Source organism: Sebastes umbrosus, chromosome 23 (assembly GCF_015220745.1).
Source record: "Sebastes umbrosus isolate fSebUmb1 chromosome 23, fSebUmb1.pri, whole genome shotgun sequence".
Taxonomy (NCBI): Eukaryota; Metazoa; Chordata; class Actinopteri; order Perciformes; family Sebastidae; genus Sebastes; species Sebastes umbrosus.
Genome location: NC_051291.1, coordinates 2,193,408 through 2,209,453, shown reverse-complemented (window position 1 = coordinate 2,209,453; position 16,046 = coordinate 2,193,408). Strand labels below are relative to the sequence as shown.

Here is a 16,046-nt window from a genome sequence, read left to right as displayed (position 1 = left end):
AGAAAACAAGTTAAAGCTCAACAAAGAGTTTAAGGACGTCCGTTCAGTGAATGAGGGATTCTCTAAGTGGTACCATCTGATAAAACTAAAGATGGAAAAGGTCTGTTTGGGTCCACAAATATGTGAAGCTCAGTCCTCAGGTTGAAAAGAGTTCATTTAGTAACACAAAACAAAGTTAATTGACCGCTCTAAACCACTGAAATAATAATATCTATTGAACATATAGTCCATTATAGGAAAACTTTATTACAGTTTGGCTCCTTGTTTTCATAGTTTGGGCTTTCATAAGACACTTTAAAAACAAATGATGTACACTTTTACATCACTGACCCTTTTCCGAAGCAGACCATACACTCTTAGGTTAGTTTTCTATCTTCCAGACAGTTACTGATTCCAGTTAAAATCAACTCGCTGCTCATATCGGCCGACTGTAATCCATTACATTTTGAAAATGTTTCCTTTATGTCATGTTTAAGTGCTTTTTGTGGGAAACTTCTTCTTTCACTACGAAGGTTACTATTTACCATCAAATAAGAGAACTTATATGCCAATAACAAAATGTTTCTTGTGACAGACTAGACCAGAGGTCAGCAACCTGCGTCTCTTCAGCTCCTCTCCAGCGGCTCCCTGGGGATTTATAAAAATGGAAATGAATAACTGTGTTTTGTTTACATTTTCATTTATCATTGTTGTAGGTCTACGGTACGACGGAGTATTAGGGCCACATTGAGGAAAAAAATAAATCTGAGATTTCGAGAATAAAGTCGTAATATTATAAAGTAGTAACATGTTATTTTCTTTTTTTCTTGTAAAGTTATGACTTTTTTCTCATAATATTACGACCTTTTTTTTCTTGTAATATTACGACTTTCTTCTCGTAAAGTTAGGACTTTATTCTCGTAATGTTACGACTTTTTTCTCTTAAAGTTCTGACTTTATTCTGTAAATCTCAGATGTTTTTTCCCTCAATGTGGCCCTAATACTCCGTAGTACATTGTCTCTTTGGCCCTCACTGCATTAGACTTATATACTATATACTTAGACTATAAACTGTGTTACCTTCATCACAATGATCACATGTTTTGCGGCTCCAGACAGATTATTATTTATTTATTTTTTGCCTATAATGTCTCTTTTGATCGTAAAGGTTGCTGACCCCTGGACTAGATATACTGTAAGCAGCACATTTCAAGTCTCTGCTAGTAGTTCATTAAATTAAATAAAAACCAATGGCTAGCCTTATTAAGTAGTCACTACATTACCAAGCTTCCAGCACCACCTGGATGAACGTCACCGTCCAACGTGTCATCGTAACATGAGGTGGTGTTGCCACTTTCTGGTGTGACCAGACTTTAATAACAATAGTAACAAATACTAGCATGATCCCAAAGCACCTCACTACACATGAACTTAAAAATAATTTATACTGAAGTTAGCCAACCGTAAACAAATGTAACAAAGGGGGAAAATGAAAATAGCCACACTTGGTATTCAAATAGCTGTGGGACAAAAACTAAACACAGAATATCTGACAAAGAGACAAAAATGGCGTCCAAATAAAGTGAAAGCACAGGCACAGAAACGTGGCAACAAGCCGTCCGTCCACTTGTCATCCCTCGTGGAGGATCAGCGGTTTGTTCCACAGAGTAAGAAAGTCACGTAGACGGAGTCAATGGTGCTTTACAGGGAGTTGTCCTTCTTTCCAGTCCTTCGTTTTCATGACCAGATGCACTCGAAGGTGACGGCGATCAATAACATTGAAGTATATATCGTAGTGACCTCAGTGACTCCACCCTGTAGTAACAGACCGGTGGTGCGACGCTCTGCTGAACCTTTGATTAGCAGCACTGACCGGTGAAATATTGCAGACAGACAGAAAGTCTTTGCCTGCTGGAGGTGGAGATGGAGGGGGTGGGGGGAGAGGAGGAATCTGAATATGTAACCTTAAGCTGCTTTCCAATCAGCCCCGATGGAAGATTGTGTTGCTTTAGAAAAAACCTGCTTCTCTGGGTATAAAAAGTCTCTGTTATACCATGGTGTTGCTCTCGCCCACTTTGTCCACGTACTGGAAGAGAAGAAAGGAGACGGTGTTAGGTGTCATCTGGTCGCTTCTCAGCTTCTCAGCTTCTCTCACGTATAAAGCATCATCTGACTGACACACGGACCTGTGAGCTTTTCAATGAGGTGCGAGTTGTTAGTGTGGATTAAACACTGTTTGCCCGCTATATGCTGAAGCATTGTATTAATGGAAAGCATGCATGACTTAAGGGGACACACCACAGGAGGACAGGACAAACAGAATCACTCCCTGTCATTGTTACCTTTGTTGTTATTACCATTTAGAAATTACTCACATAGTATTTCATTGTGCATATTTAAGCACAAGTTGAAAACCCGTTTGTTATATCCGAGTGCAGATTTCTTAATTTTAGGTAAGGGATAATGTACAGCTAGCAGGTCATTGTTGTGGAAGAGCCTCTCATCGCCCTGAAGGAGTTTCTTTCACAACAATGACCCGCTAGCTGTACATTATCCCGTTTATTACACGGCTACTATATTTTGACACAAAAACGGTGCACCAGAGTCCGACATCAGAGCTGCGCCCATAGCAACGGTCTGTTATACATAGCAACGGTCTGTTATACATAGCAACGGAAGTTTAATGCCAGCTGACCTCTGTTGACTGTGCAAGCTGTTTTTACAACGTTATCTTATCAGCTACACTATGGGTTTGATAATGTTGTTTATTTTGAAACCTGTTAGAAAGGATACCCTTCAGTAGGAACTGATTATTGATAATGGAAACAAGTCTTTTGTTGAGAGTTGCGTTTCAAGCTTTTTGAGTCATTACCTTCTTACAGTACAAGTAGAGGACCGAGCGACGCGACTGGAAAGTAGCCTACTAACACCATCAGCTTTTTCTGGTTGTAGCGGTCTCATAATTTATTATCCATTATTGATCATATTGTTCTATTTAACCAGGTAAGTCAAATTGAAGTCAAAACCTTCTTTGCAAGGGAGACCTGGTCAAGGCAACAGTAAAATATGAGCTTTGTTGCATTAGCCATATGCTATATAAACTGCTTTACAAAAGAGACATGATTTCAGATCATGATTTCAGATCATGGTACTAATATGTCTATAGTAGATCACCAGCTAGCCTTGCTAGCAGTCACTATGCCGTCAACCTTCCAGGAGGAGTTTTGCTGGGAGAGTTCAGAGTTATACCTGCGGTGTGTGCCTTTAAAGCCAAATGAACACATTAAGATAGATTACCGGCTCCTAAAACCAAAGTACGTGCTTCCCCGTCTTCTATCATGATGATTCTTGTTTTCTGAATATTGTAAAGCGTATTAAATATGTTAGCATGCAAGGGAAAATCGGCAGTGACTGACCACGACTGCTGATTGTCCTCAGAGCCTTACGAAGGCTTTAATAAAAAACAAACACAGAGAGACATTCACCTCAAAACAAAGCTTCCCACACAACAGCATGGCCGGAGCATGTCCATTAGCCACAAACCTACTAAGCTATGTGCTACAACTTACAGTGACAGTCCCCGTTGGAAACCTCATTATGTCTTAAAGACTTGGAGGTAAAGCCCAGATGACCCCGACATCACTTCATATCCAAAACTACCTTTTTGTTGTTGAAATACCACGATGTTCTTAACATGTATACTCCTGATTTTGAGTCCTTTGAATTGATCTCTGACTACATTTACAGGCAGTCTCCAAGTGGATTACTTAATCACTGAGCTGTCATTGGATTGTTGGCAGTTTGGCTAATCTGTTGTGGTTGTGGTGTTTGAACACGGTGATTAATAAACAAGAAAAAGCCATGCTGCGTATAAAACAAAGCAGAGCTGCAGGACTGCTGCAGTGCTGGGTGATACGTACTGCACTGATGAAGGGCAGGTTTAGGATGGAGCCGAGGACCGGTATTCTTCTGATGAAGCCCACAACGACTGGGAAGAAACCCCTGGATGTGATGAGAGTGAGGAAGGGGGAGAGAAAGAGAAGTTAGTCAGAGTACTAGTAAAGATACCTAAACAAAACAGAGAAAGACAAATAATTACATCTAAACATGGATAATCAGAAATGATTGGCTCTTAACATTTAAAAGGTTTCATTAAATAAAAAGTGGAAGTGGAAAGCTCGTGCACTACCCCGTTTCCCTCTCCACCGCTCTGTTTCTCAGCTTTGTTTTCCTCTTACCTGAACAAGAGGAAAAAGCCGTAGATCTCCAGCACGACTCCGATGATGGGCCAGCCAATCAGCACCACCAATACACCTCCCAGGAAGAAACTGGTGGCCTTCATCTTGTGCTTCTGGAAGAAGAAGCGGAACGTCCTCTCCAGCCCGATGACAAAGGAAAGTCCAGCAACAAACAGGATCTACAATTAAAAAAGGGGATTGTCCGATATTAGAGATATTGTCATTTGAAGTTGCAGGAACACCACCACCTTTTTTATTTATCTTGACTTAAGAGGCTATTTCAGTTTTAGTCCCTTTTTTATGCTGCATCTTAGGTACAGCATTCAATCAGACATAATAATAATAAAAATTACAGACTGGTGTGAAACCTGTTTCTGAAAGTGTGCTAAGTCTGTCTTAAACTGAATGAATTGGCACCGTTAACCAGGTGAGAGTTGATAAATTGCTCAACATTTGTGAAATGTGTGTTTCTCAACATGCACATATAATATCAGTTTAATGAAGCAAAAGAAACTCACATTTCCAATAGCCAGGAGTGCTTTATCAAAGAACAGGATCATCCCGAAGAAGAGGAAAAACACGCCGAAGCCTGTTAATCCCATTCCAATCTCTGCAGGACACACACAAACACATTCCAGAGGAAGGTTACTATTATTATTCCATCTGAGTTTTTCATTAAAGTATAGAGCTGGATATAATATAATTAAATATAATTGGCCAATCACCATTTGACACCACCCTAAATTTTTGCTAAATGTTGCATGTCACTGACTGTTTAACTGTTAATAAGCACACACACATCACCTAGAAAGTGAGATTTGCATTGTTATGTGTGGCCAATTCAAACATTCTTGTCACACAGATGTGCTATAGAGGGAGACAGGTGATGGTTTCACTACTCTCCAGGTGTTTACATTTTTCATCTCACTTGAGTTAAAATAAGATAAGATATTCCTTTATTAGTCCCACAGTGGGGACATTTGCAGTGTACAGCAGCAAAGGGGATAATGCAGAAACAAGAAGAAGCAGTAAAAACAAAAAGCAAGATACAAAACAAAAGTAGACAGACATATAAAATATGAACAATTTAAATAGAAGGAAATATAAAAATAGGAACAATATAAACAAGGGGAGATATTAAAGATTGGAACAATATGTACAGTATTGAAAATAAACAGACTATTAACACAATTGTGGAAAATTGATATTGCACAGTGATTGGAATGAAATTTCCCTGTAAGTATTGCACACTGAAAGAGTGCATTGAACAAGTCAATAATTGGATGTGCCAGAATTTTCTTCAGCTGAACAAAGACAAAGTGATTGGAATGAAATTGCACCTGAAAGTATTGCACAGTATGAAGTTACACCTGAGTGGTACTGATATTGCAGTCAGTGTACAGTATAGAGCAGTTATTGTCAGTTATTGGTGATAAACATCTGATAAATACAGGATACTTTGTGCATAACAGTAAAGGTTAAAGGTCAATAATTTCACTGGAGCTTCCATTGTCCATTTAAAGCTATTATAACCCTTTAAGATACAGAATAACAACATAAACATGTGTTACTTTAATGTCAAGGTAGTTAGCTGGCTGTTAGCATTGGATGCTAACAGCTAGCTAACAGAATAAACCTGTTTAACTGAGTTCAGTTATTAAACTAAACTACTAAACACGAAGCCTCTTACTCTGGGAGTCCGTTAGAGAGATCATCCTGACGCCGGGTGAACAGGAGTGGATGAATAAGGAGATAAAGGTGAGAGTAGCAGAGAGTTAGAGAGAGATGATGATGAACAGCAGCTGACTGCAGCTACAGCCACGTCTTCCGGAAACACACCTTCCCGTCACGTCATATCCGGGAAAAGCGCCGTGTCGCGTTCAAGGCGGCTATTTTATTTTTAACACTTTCGTTCTCCTTTGCTCTGTTGTTATAATTAATTATCATAGCATCTGTAATAGTGTGAATATAGAATATATATATACTCTGCTGGTATAACACACACCTACTGGATTACATATGAGTATTATTAGTAGAATATTAACTGAAAAGTTTCAACTCTTCAACGGAACATGTATCTTGAATGCACCATATGTTTGTGTTTGAGTAGCTGCCCTGAGTTTAACCTGTCAGGCAGTGCTGATGTAAACTTGACATAACAAAATATGTCGGTTTTAACTCAACCATCCCAGGTTATGTATTAAAAATGGAGTACATACATTTTATTTATGAAAAACATTAAAAATTATGAATGAAAATGATGTGTGACAATCCTGCAGCAGGAGGCAGAATTTGTAGGCAGCCTTACAGGCGGAACCCAGGGCGTTAAATCACAACTCACTAACCCCTTTCTCTTGTTCTGCCGGCGCGAGTCTGTCTGCCTCTCACTATAGCAACCAGCAACAAGAAGAAGAAGAGGAGGAAGAGGAAGAGGAGAAGGGTGGAGCTGCTGAATGGTTAGTAAGTTGTTTGTATTTAATGATGTTTCAGAGTCTTGTCTCAGACATATTGACTCATTTTGCCCTCAACAACAGAGAGAACAGCTGTAGAGGAGTGAAGCTAGTGAAGCTAGTTAGCTGGAGGAGATGCAGAGAGAGGAAACAGGTGATGACTATCAGCTAACTAGCTCAAGACTCTTAAACATAGCATGGCAGTACACCTGTAAAGGCTCAGTGTAAGCAGAACTAAGATCAGATAAGATCAGATAGAACTGTATTAATCATGAAGGAAATGCTTGTGCTAGAGATTGCTCAAAAATACAACAAAATTACCACAAGTTCAAGTGTATAAAATAAAAAGTACTATTTCTAGCACCAGTGCTTAAAAGAATAACAATTAAGTAAGATACATATAGTAAAATGAGTAAATAAGATAAGTAAAAAGGTAAAGTAAGCTAAAAAAAACTGAAAAATAAGTAATATTGCACAATGAACAGTGATATTGCACATGAGAATGGACAAAGTAGAGTATAATTAACATCAAATCCCCATAGTTAGCTAACTATGGGGATTTGATGTTAATGGGACAAAAGTAATGTGACTTTGTAACGTTAACTACAGTTAATATTGGGTAAGAAGATGTAAGTTAACGTTAGAGTTATACTCTACTTTTTCCATTCTCATGTGCAATATCACTGTTCATTGTGTGCAATATTACTTCTTTTTCTGTTTTTTAGCTTACTTTACCTTTTTTTTATTTTACTTATCTTATTTACTCATTTTATTTTTTGTATTTTTTGTATTTAACCTGTATTTAACCAGGTAGTACTCATTGAGATAAGAATCTATTTTTTTACATTTTTATTATTATTATTATTTTTAACCTTTATTTAACCAAGTAGTTCTCATTGAGATTAATAATCTCTTTTTTTACATTTTTATTATTATTATTATTATTATTTTAAACCTTTATTTAACCAGGTAGTACTCATTGAGATTAATAATCTCTTTTTTTACATTTTTATTATTATTATTATTATTATTATTATTATTTTAAACCTTTATTTAACCAAGTAGTTCTCATTGAGATTAATAATCTCTTTTTTATATTTTTATTATTATTATTCTTTGTTAAACCTTTATTTAACCAGGTAGTACTCAATGAGATTAAGAATCTTTTTTTTAATTATTTTTATTATTATTATTATTTTAAACCTTTATTTAACCAAGTAGTTCTCATTGAGATTAATAATCTCTTTTTTATATTTTTATTTATTATTATTATTTTTTAAACCTTTATTTAACCAGGTAGTTCTCATTGAGATTAAGAATCTCTTTTGCAAGAGAGACCTGGCCAAGACAGCAGCATTTAAACATACAGTAAAGTTTCAGACGCCACAACATAAAACAAATGCAAAATAAATACATGGCATAATATCATACAAAACACATTAAAATCAAGTGTTTGAAGCTAACGTTAAAGTGAAAATATTCAGAAACACAGACAGCTCCCGATTGACTTCTAGGTCTTTCATTAATGTTTTAAATTCATCAAAAGTAATCAGATTTTCCTGTTTTTTTTACTATATGTATCTTACTTCATTGTTATTCTTTTAGGCACTGGTGCTAGAAATAGTACTTTTTTTTTATACACTTGAACTTGTTGTAATTTTGTTGTATTTTTGAGCAATCTCTGGCACAAGAATTTCCTTCGGGATTAATAAAGTTTGATCTTATCTTATCTTATCTTTGTTCTGCTTACACTGCGCCTTTATAGGTGTACTGGCAGTGGTTGCAAACATACAGTATGAATGTTCCACTGGATAATAATTTTAATAATTTACTTAATTAAAATGTTCTGAAACATTTTGTTTAAAAATAAAATGATCAATCAAAAAAAAATTGGGTATTCACTCACATAAACAAGCAATAACTAAATTATATGAGATAACTGTAGTAGAGCCAGAAGTAGCCCCAGTTTGTTCCTCTCGTCATCTGAACAGAAATACAGTATTTTATTGTGAAAAGGGGAAACTGGATTTAATTGAATATGTTCTTCTGTCTTACAGGGATTCATATCAACATCTATGAGACGCTGAGAAATATGGATGGTGGTGGTGGAAATAATGGTAGGTCTGTTCTTTCCAAGCAGTGGGACAGTTGTCAGTTGTATTTGCGTGAAAAGTGAGCCAAACCTTGTTAAGGACCAAACGGTGCTAAGAACAGTCCCAGGGGACTGTGATAATCCTGCCGTTGTTTTTGTAGGAGAGGAGGTTGATATTTCATGGCGACTGATGTCAGACAACACCGTCCCTCAGCTCTAAAGGGACACTAGGGGATGCACAAAGAGAAAGAATGACATCATTAGCTGTGGAGGTGTGATCCTCAGAGGATTAGTACCTGTGCAGGCGTGAGACCTGACAGTCTCCTCCTTGTTCACACTATCAGGATAACTCCACTGAAAGAACCTGCTGTACTACAAACATCCACTCTATCCCTGTTTCCTAATTTAATGCAAAATTTGAGACCGTGCGGACTGTAGGCATAGCAAGCACTCCCGACTACACACGCTCCAGGAGATCTGCCATTACCCACATTTATATAATTCATCTTTAAAGGAACACAAAGACAGCCAGATGGTGTTGAACTCCTGGCAAACAACGTCATGGTGCATTATCGCGTGTGATAAAATATAATAGGTTGCCTTTCACATCTCTTGCAACTATCTTATCTCCATTCACATGTCCAACATCCATTGTTGCTAACAGTTTTCCTGGTATGTGCGTTCCTGTTCAGATGTGCAGGCAGATCTGGACTCCGTGGAGGCGGAGCTGGAGTTGGTGGAGCTGCAGATCGCAGAGCTCCTGCAGAAACAGGCTGAGCTGACTACTCGCAAAAATGCACTGCTGCAACAGCTGGAGGAGGCCTGCGATGCTGCGCAGCCTTCGTCCTCTTCATCCGCATCTTCCTCAAAGTCCTCTGGAGCTGCTCCGGTAATGAGCAAAGAGGAGATGCAGCTCTATGATGGCACAGGTACTCTACACAACACACACATGGCTATACAATTAAAGTCAATAAGTTTGTGTGTTGACTAGGGATGCTGAGCAATAGCCGACCCTTGTTAACTGATCATTAACCAACAAGATTAGTACCTTGCATGCAGAGGTGCTGTGGTTGTAGTGCCTCACAAGCTGCCCATCAGTTAATTATTAACATCTCTAGTGTTGACTTGCGTCAATCTTTTGCTGTTTGGTAGATTTCCCGTGGTCCGAAGAAGTGGAGCAGCAGCTAAAGGACTCGTTCCGTCTCTCCACGTTCAGACCGCTGCAGCTGAGGGCCATCAACCTGACTCTGTCAGGCAGAGATCTGTATCTGGTGATGCCCACAGGAAGAGGAAAAAGCCTCTGCTACCAGCTGCCTGCAGTCTGCTCCAAGGGTACGCTGGATCTAAACCACGCTGCCCACGCTCACACACCTCTTTTGCAGTTTATAAAATAATTATGTTTGGTTCCTGCTGTTATCACATCACATGTAATCACATCACATGTACTGCAGGTTTTACATTGGTCGTCAGTCCCCTGGTGTCCCTGATGGAGGACCAGATCATGTACCTGAAGTCCATCGATGTGCCAGCAGTCATGCTGAATGCATCCAGTAGCAAGGTAACGACAGGCAGCCATATTATATTACAGGCTGTTGTTAGCGTTGCATATGCATGTGTGTTTAGGTCGGTACTTCCTGCACACATGCATGTGCTATTTATCGAAATGTGTCAGTGAATCACTTGGTTGTCTCTTTTTGCTAGTGTGGCCAAGTAGTGGGCCCCACAAAAAGTGTAGCCGAAGGGCCGATGATCACTAATATTAATGTCTTGGTGTGAAATGTCAACTTCCATAGTGTGAAAAAAATAATATAATGTATAATAAAAACATTTTAGGAGCACGCCAAGACCGTCATGGCTGGAATGACGGATCCCAAGTCCCCTTTCAAGCTGCTGTATGTGACGCCGGAGAAGATCGCCAAGAGCAAGCTGCTCATGTCTCGTCTGGAGAAAGCCTACAACGCCAACCTGCTGAGTCGTGTTGCCGTGGACGAGGTACACTGCTGCAGCCAGTGGGGACACGACTTCAGACCAGGTGAGAGGTCTCTCAGATGGAGGGATGTAGAAGTATAGTTCTTCCAAGGCAACCCAACTAAGATCAAATTCTAGGTTTATCTTCAACGTGTCTGTGTCCCTGTGCAGATTACAAACTGCTGGGCATCCTGAAGAGGCAGTTCCCCAAAGTCCCACTGCTCGGGCTCACCGCCACGGCAACCAGCAGCGTCCTCAAGGACTGCGAGAAGATCCTGTGTGTGCCAAAGCCGATCACGCTCTCTGCATCCTTTAACCGAACCAACCTCTACTACGAGGTGGTAACCATGGCACCTACACTCTCGCTTACACACACACACACACAAACACCTTTCAGCCACCTGCTTCCTACACTAACACACACACCGCATGTCTCTTTGTCAAGCACACTCCTGTCAGACCCTTTAAAATCATCTGCACTGCCTTACAAAGCATGAAAGACTATACTGGTGTTTTTGTATGATTACTAATAAAATACTGTAATCTATAAATACGACCTCACCCCTTTTACAACTCAGTGACACTAACAGTCTATTTGTTTCTCAGGTTCGTATTAAAGATTCGAACTACGATGCGTCAATAAGCGACATCGCGTCTTTGATCAAGAGCAGATACAAGGATCAGTCAGGTACTGATAAGATAAAATATAACGCATCACAATATGCTGATATAAGTGATTTTGAGATACATATATACACATACTGACTAGTCATACGCCTGATGTGTGTGTGCCGCAGGGATCGTGTACGTGTTCTCTCAGAAGGATGCAGAGTCGGTGTCCTCTGAGCTCCAGAAGAGAAACATCCTGGCCTATCCCTACCACGCTCACATGGACCCCAGCGATAAATCCAGCGTTCACCGCAAATGGACCTCCAACAAAATCCAGGTATTGCTGGTGTTACAGCATCGGGCCGGTAAACCGTTCAACTACTGACAACTGACTTTTTGGCATTTGATTTACTACATAAAATATTCATATCATTTAGCCTACAAAAAATCTGATTAACAGTCCAAAACCCAAAGATAAAAAAATACATATTTGAACATATTACAGTACGTGATTGTGTTGCCCTGTAGGTAGTGGTGGCCACAGTGGCGTTTGGCATGGGCATCGACAAGCCTGACGTCCGGTTTGTCATCCACCACACCATCAGCAAGTCCGTCGAGAACTACTACCAAGAGAGCGGGCGCGCAGGTAGACTTCTTTCACTTCTATCAGGACAGAATACGAGTTTATTTATACTGTTATATATCATTAAAATCCCTCCGTCTGTGTGTCTCCAGGTCGAGACGACCTTCCAGCCGACTGCATCATCTACTTCGGTTTCTCTGACATCTTCAGGATCAGCACCATGGTGGTGATGGAGAACGTCGGTCAGCAGAAGCTGCTGCAGATAGTCAACTACTGCCAGAATGTTGACAGGTAGCACACACACACACACACAGTACTAAACAGTGTGATAGATAATGGCTTACGCACCTGAATTGAACGTCTATTGAGTCTCGTGTTTGCTGTGTGAAGGTGTCGGCGCTCTCTCATGGCTGTTCATTTTGATGAGGTGTGGGACGACAAAGGATGCAACCAGATGTGTGATACTTGCCGTCATGCAAAAGGTGTCTGTGATATGTTTTAATAAAATTCATGGTTGCATCTTCTCTATTTGAGTTGGTAATTATCTGACCCCTATCCCTCCAGACTACACCACCGTAGACCTTACTCAGCATGCCAAGCAGGTGGTGCAGATCCTGGAGCTAGCAGCCTCGTCGGACGAGAAGCTGACTCCTCTGAAGCTGGTGGAGACGTGGATGGGGAAAGGCCCGGCCAAGCGCAGGAAGATGATCCAGACCACCACGCTGTCTCGGCTGCAGGCCGAAGCTGTGATCGTGCGGCTGCTGCTGCAGGGATACCTCAGGTGACTTGTTTCTTAACCTTAGTTTGTCCTTATTGTGCACACAGAGGCTGGTACTTTGGACAATATGTGTAACACTGGACATCCAGGTGTCATTCTGCTGTCCTCTACAGGCTAATACAGGACTTCATCTATGTTCTGTATTCTGTGTGTTGACTTCAGAGAGGATTTCAGCTTCACTCCGTACACCACCTACTTCTACATGAAGCTGGGCCGCAAAGCTCCTCTGGTGAAGAGCCCGACTCACACTCTCAGCATGAAGATGAGGACGACGGAGACCGGAGCTGCTGTGGTGAGTAAATGCTGCCCACAGTCATCACAAAAGATGTTCCACTGGGTCTACTATATTACATCATACGCATGTATTGTCTGCTGTAATTAAGGAGGTTAGTTCACCTTCAGGACTATACAGACTTTAAGAAAAGTTATTATATTCAGCTGTGGCATATCGGCCACCGTATACTGTAAAAACTGTTCATCTGTGACGAGCTAACGTATTGTGAGTACAGTAAGATGTCGGGCTTCTCTCTTTAGTGCTCCACTGAACGTGTTCTCTGTGTATTAATGTGATGTTTCTTCCAGTCCTCTGTTCTCTTTGTGAAGTCTCTCTAACCAGTTTCCTCTTCTTCCAACGTGTCTTTCCTACATGTCATTTTAAAATGTCGTCACATTTTCTAATTGTTTCTAAAAGTCCAGAGAGGTAAGTCGAGTAAATGTTGTGATTTTTGCACTGTATACTGATAATCATTCAGCCCGTTAGTCCACGTAGTGATTTGAAGATTTTTGTGTTTTTATTTTCAAGATTTCACAATCTGTAAAAGAAAAAATAACCTTCACACCACTTCACAGCTACTGATAATGATCATTAGTAACTAACATAAGAAATCATAGATTAGATAGTTGTAGTTGATGTAGATAACACTGCTGCTCCTGTCATCTGCACAGCTGTTTAAAGGCCAAAGTTGGGGGGTATATAGCACTCTGCGTGTCCGTCCTTCTGTCCTTCCATCCGTCCCCATGTGCACCGTTTATAGGAGGACGGATTAAACAATGCTTTGATGACCACTTAAGCACTTATGATCGGCATTTCTGACCAGCATTCTTAGCATTTTTTTTATTTTTGAACTCCGATCCTAAAACCATTTCATGTAGATCTGGAAAGATTCAGCAATGAACCTGACAGAGTGAGCACGGCCTCGGCCACTGTGATGATGAATGGAGGATTATGTTGTTACTTCTTGAGTGTTGTCCCCTCTAACGTTCCCTCGTCCACCACATGTCCATGTAGGTCTTTGAACCCTCTCCAGTAAAGACTGTTGTTAATGACCTGCAGGTAAAAGCTGTGAGTGGCCAGGGCAAAGCCAAAGAGGGAAAGAGATCAATTCAAAGTGGCGGAGACGCCCCTGCGTCCAAGAAAGTCAAGACACGCCTCCCCTAACCCCCCCCAAGACAAGCTGACTAAGTACAGTCCATCATTCTTTATTCTGTTCACTACTGCTTCTGTTGGCATGGCTCTGTCCACACTCTTACTTCATGCTTCACATCTGGATCAGACAGTCTGATAATAAGCATGATCTCATCTAATTGCTCCTAACCAGCAGGCTTGGGCGATAAAAGGACATTATTGGCCACCACAACCTGTTGTATCGCTCAAGCCTATTACCCATGATCTCAGGAGCATGCTCCCTCTGTCACTAACATTTCATCACACTGGCTCTGCTAACATAATGGATTTATTCTCACTGACTTCACAGTGAGGTAGGCTAAATTGCATTATAAATATCTGTCGCTGTAGGTATTTTAATTGCATATTATGATGACTGATTGAAATAACATCTCCGTTTCTCCTGTTGTTGACTGACACTATGTTGTCACATGGTTACAGTACACATCAGCCAACGAGGAGGAGACTGATGTGACCTTTGATGCCGTTGTCATGGACAACAGCTGTCCCCCACAACCCAAACAGAAACTAGTTAAAGAGCAGAGGAACCTGTCCAGGAAACAAGACCTGAAGCCAGTCAGCCCAACAGATGGACCTGGAGAGGAAGAGGAGAACAAAAGGAGGTCCGTTATGCCTCAACATGGCATTGAGGTTGATGTTGAAATAAACATTATAGATAACAGTCAGAAAACACCGCCACATCCAGTTAAACCTTTTACCAAACGTAAATCCACCACGCCTCAGAGAGCGAGAAGGAAACCCTGCGCTGATTCAGCTGCAGCAGATGTTTCCTCTCCGTCCCCCGGGGGGGGCGACACGGCCTCCATCATCTCTGATACTGCAGCCGAAGAGCTCTCTGACCTGAGGAACTATTACAGCAAGCAGCTGAGGAGGATAAACTACATTTCCCATGAGTATCTGGGACAGCCGTCAGAGCCAGGAGTGCTGACGTGCATCAGGGAGCCTCTGAGGAGCCTCCGTCTGCCCCGCAGGGTGACCATCGCCCAGACGGCCCGAAGCCTTTGGACACGAGTCAGTGGCAGGAGGAAGCTGGTTCACCGGTGACGTCACAGTTTGATGTTTAAAGTTAGGGTCGGTATAATGCTGAGAAACTAGCAAGAGGACATGAGATTTAAGAAACTGAAAAACCCAGCCCAGTGTTGTCAACTCTTGCAGGCGGGCAGAATGTCCAATCATTTCAAATCAGGTCGAGTAAAATGACGGGTTTATTACGGTCCTGCGACAGCCACAGATACTGGATTTGTTTTCTTTTTTTTTGTCTGAGGATTTTGTTTTGTATGACGGAGTTTTAGGGCCACATTGAGGAAAAAAAGTCGTAATATGATGAGAATAAAGTCAGAAGTTTAGGAGAAAAAAAGTCATAATATTATGAGGATAAAGTCAGAAGTTTAAGAGAAAAACAGTTGTAATATTATGAGAATATAGTCAGAAGTTTACAAGAGTTTCTTGTAAAGTTATGACTTTATTCTCATTAAATTACGACTTTTTTCTCGAAATGTCAGATTTATTATTTTCCCTCAATGTGGCCCTAATACTCCGTCGTAGATTTGTTGATAGCTGTCGGGATATATGTATATGTATATATATATATACATATGTATATATGTATATATATATATACATATATGAGAATTTAAAAAAAAAATTAATTTAAACTGCACTACCAACCCTACCTTTTAATGTACAGCTACTGTTCTACTGGAGTCACAAAGGTTGTATCTGCTGTCACAATAAAATAAGCCACTATGTGAAGGATTTAAAAACGTCAGACTATAGCGCCGCCTGGTGGTCGTATCCAAGAAGATACTGATGTTGCCAATCCTCCATCACGCCACAGATCTGACCTGAGAACATTAAGATGAACGGATCGAAATCAACACATAA

The 16,046-nt window shown here is 40.5% G+C and overlaps 2 protein-coding genes across 6 annotated transcripts; one reads left to right on the top strand and one right to left on the bottom strand.

Moving 5' to 3' along the window:
* Positions 1 to 1,080: 1,080 nt before the first annotated feature.
* golt1ba (golgi transport 1Ba) lies at positions 1,081 to 6,071 on the bottom strand. Of its 2 annotated transcripts, none has more exons than XM_037760780.1 (5): positions 5,908 to 6,071; positions 4,736 to 4,827; positions 4,218 to 4,396; positions 3,900 to 3,981; positions 1,081 to 2,065 (listed from the first exon to the last, which is right to left on the bottom strand). In XM_037760780.1, exons 1-5 carry the CDS (start codon positions 5,930 to 5,932, stop codon positions 2,027 to 2,029), a joined length of 417 nt encoding a protein of 138 aa, XP_037616708.1. In that variant the 5' UTR covers positions 5,933 to 6,071; the 3' UTR covers positions 1,081 to 2,026. The 2 variants fall into 2 exon arrangements, with proteins under 2 accessions (XP_037616708.1, XP_037616709.1); XM_037760781.1 differs by lacking the exon at positions 1,081 to 2,065 and adding an exon at positions 3,407 to 3,430.
* Positions 6,072 to 6,458: 387 nt separating this feature from the next.
* On the top strand, positions 6,459 to 15,538 carry recql (RecQ helicase-like). Of its 4 annotated transcripts, none has more exons than XM_037760778.1 (16): positions 6,459 to 6,673; positions 8,725 to 8,784; positions 9,452 to 9,688; positions 9,912 to 10,091; positions 10,211 to 10,317; positions 10,593 to 10,791; positions 10,899 to 11,065; positions 11,334 to 11,415; positions 11,525 to 11,673; positions 11,865 to 11,982; positions 12,072 to 12,210; positions 12,310 to 12,401; positions 12,484 to 12,700; positions 12,860 to 12,989; positions 14,583 to 15,474; positions 15,505 to 15,538. In XM_037760778.1, exons 2-15 carry the CDS (start codon positions 8,760 to 8,762, stop codon positions 15,204 to 15,206), a joined length of 2,466 nt encoding a protein of 821 aa, XP_037616706.1. In that variant the 5' UTR covers positions 6,459 to 6,673; positions 8,725 to 8,759; the 3' UTR covers positions 15,207 to 15,474; positions 15,505 to 15,538. The 4 variants fall into 4 exon arrangements, with proteins under 4 accessions (XP_037616706.1, XP_037616705.1, XP_037616704.1 ...); XM_037760777.1 differs by having other exon boundaries at positions 6,572 to 6,677; XM_037760776.1 differs by lacking the exon at positions 6,459 to 6,673 and adding an exon at positions 6,708 to 6,821.
* Positions 15,539 to 16,046: the final 508 nt, after the last annotated feature.

Bases quoted from the DNA above. Each gene is read 5' to 3' on its own strand.
- recql (XM_037760776.1), top strand. The intron at 9,689-9,911 runs GTACTCTACACA...GCTGTTTGGTAG, and splicing joins GCAGCTCTATGATGGCACAG to ATTTCCCGTGGTCCGAAGAA. The intron at 12,211-12,309 runs GTAGCACACACA...TGCTGTGTGAAG, and splicing joins TACTGCCAGAATGTTGACAG to GTGTCGGCGCTCTCTCATGG.
- golt1ba (XM_037760780.1), bottom strand. From the start codon at position 5,932: ATGATCTCTCTAACGGACTCCCAGA. The intron at 4,397-4,735 runs GTGAGTTTCTTT...TTTTAATTGTAG, and splicing joins CACTCCTGGCTATTGGAAAT to ATCCTGTTTGTTGCTGGACT. The intron at 2,066-3,899 runs GTACGTATCACC...CTTCTCTTCCAG, and splicing joins ACCTGCCCTTCATCAGTGCA to TACGTGGACAAAGTGGGCGA.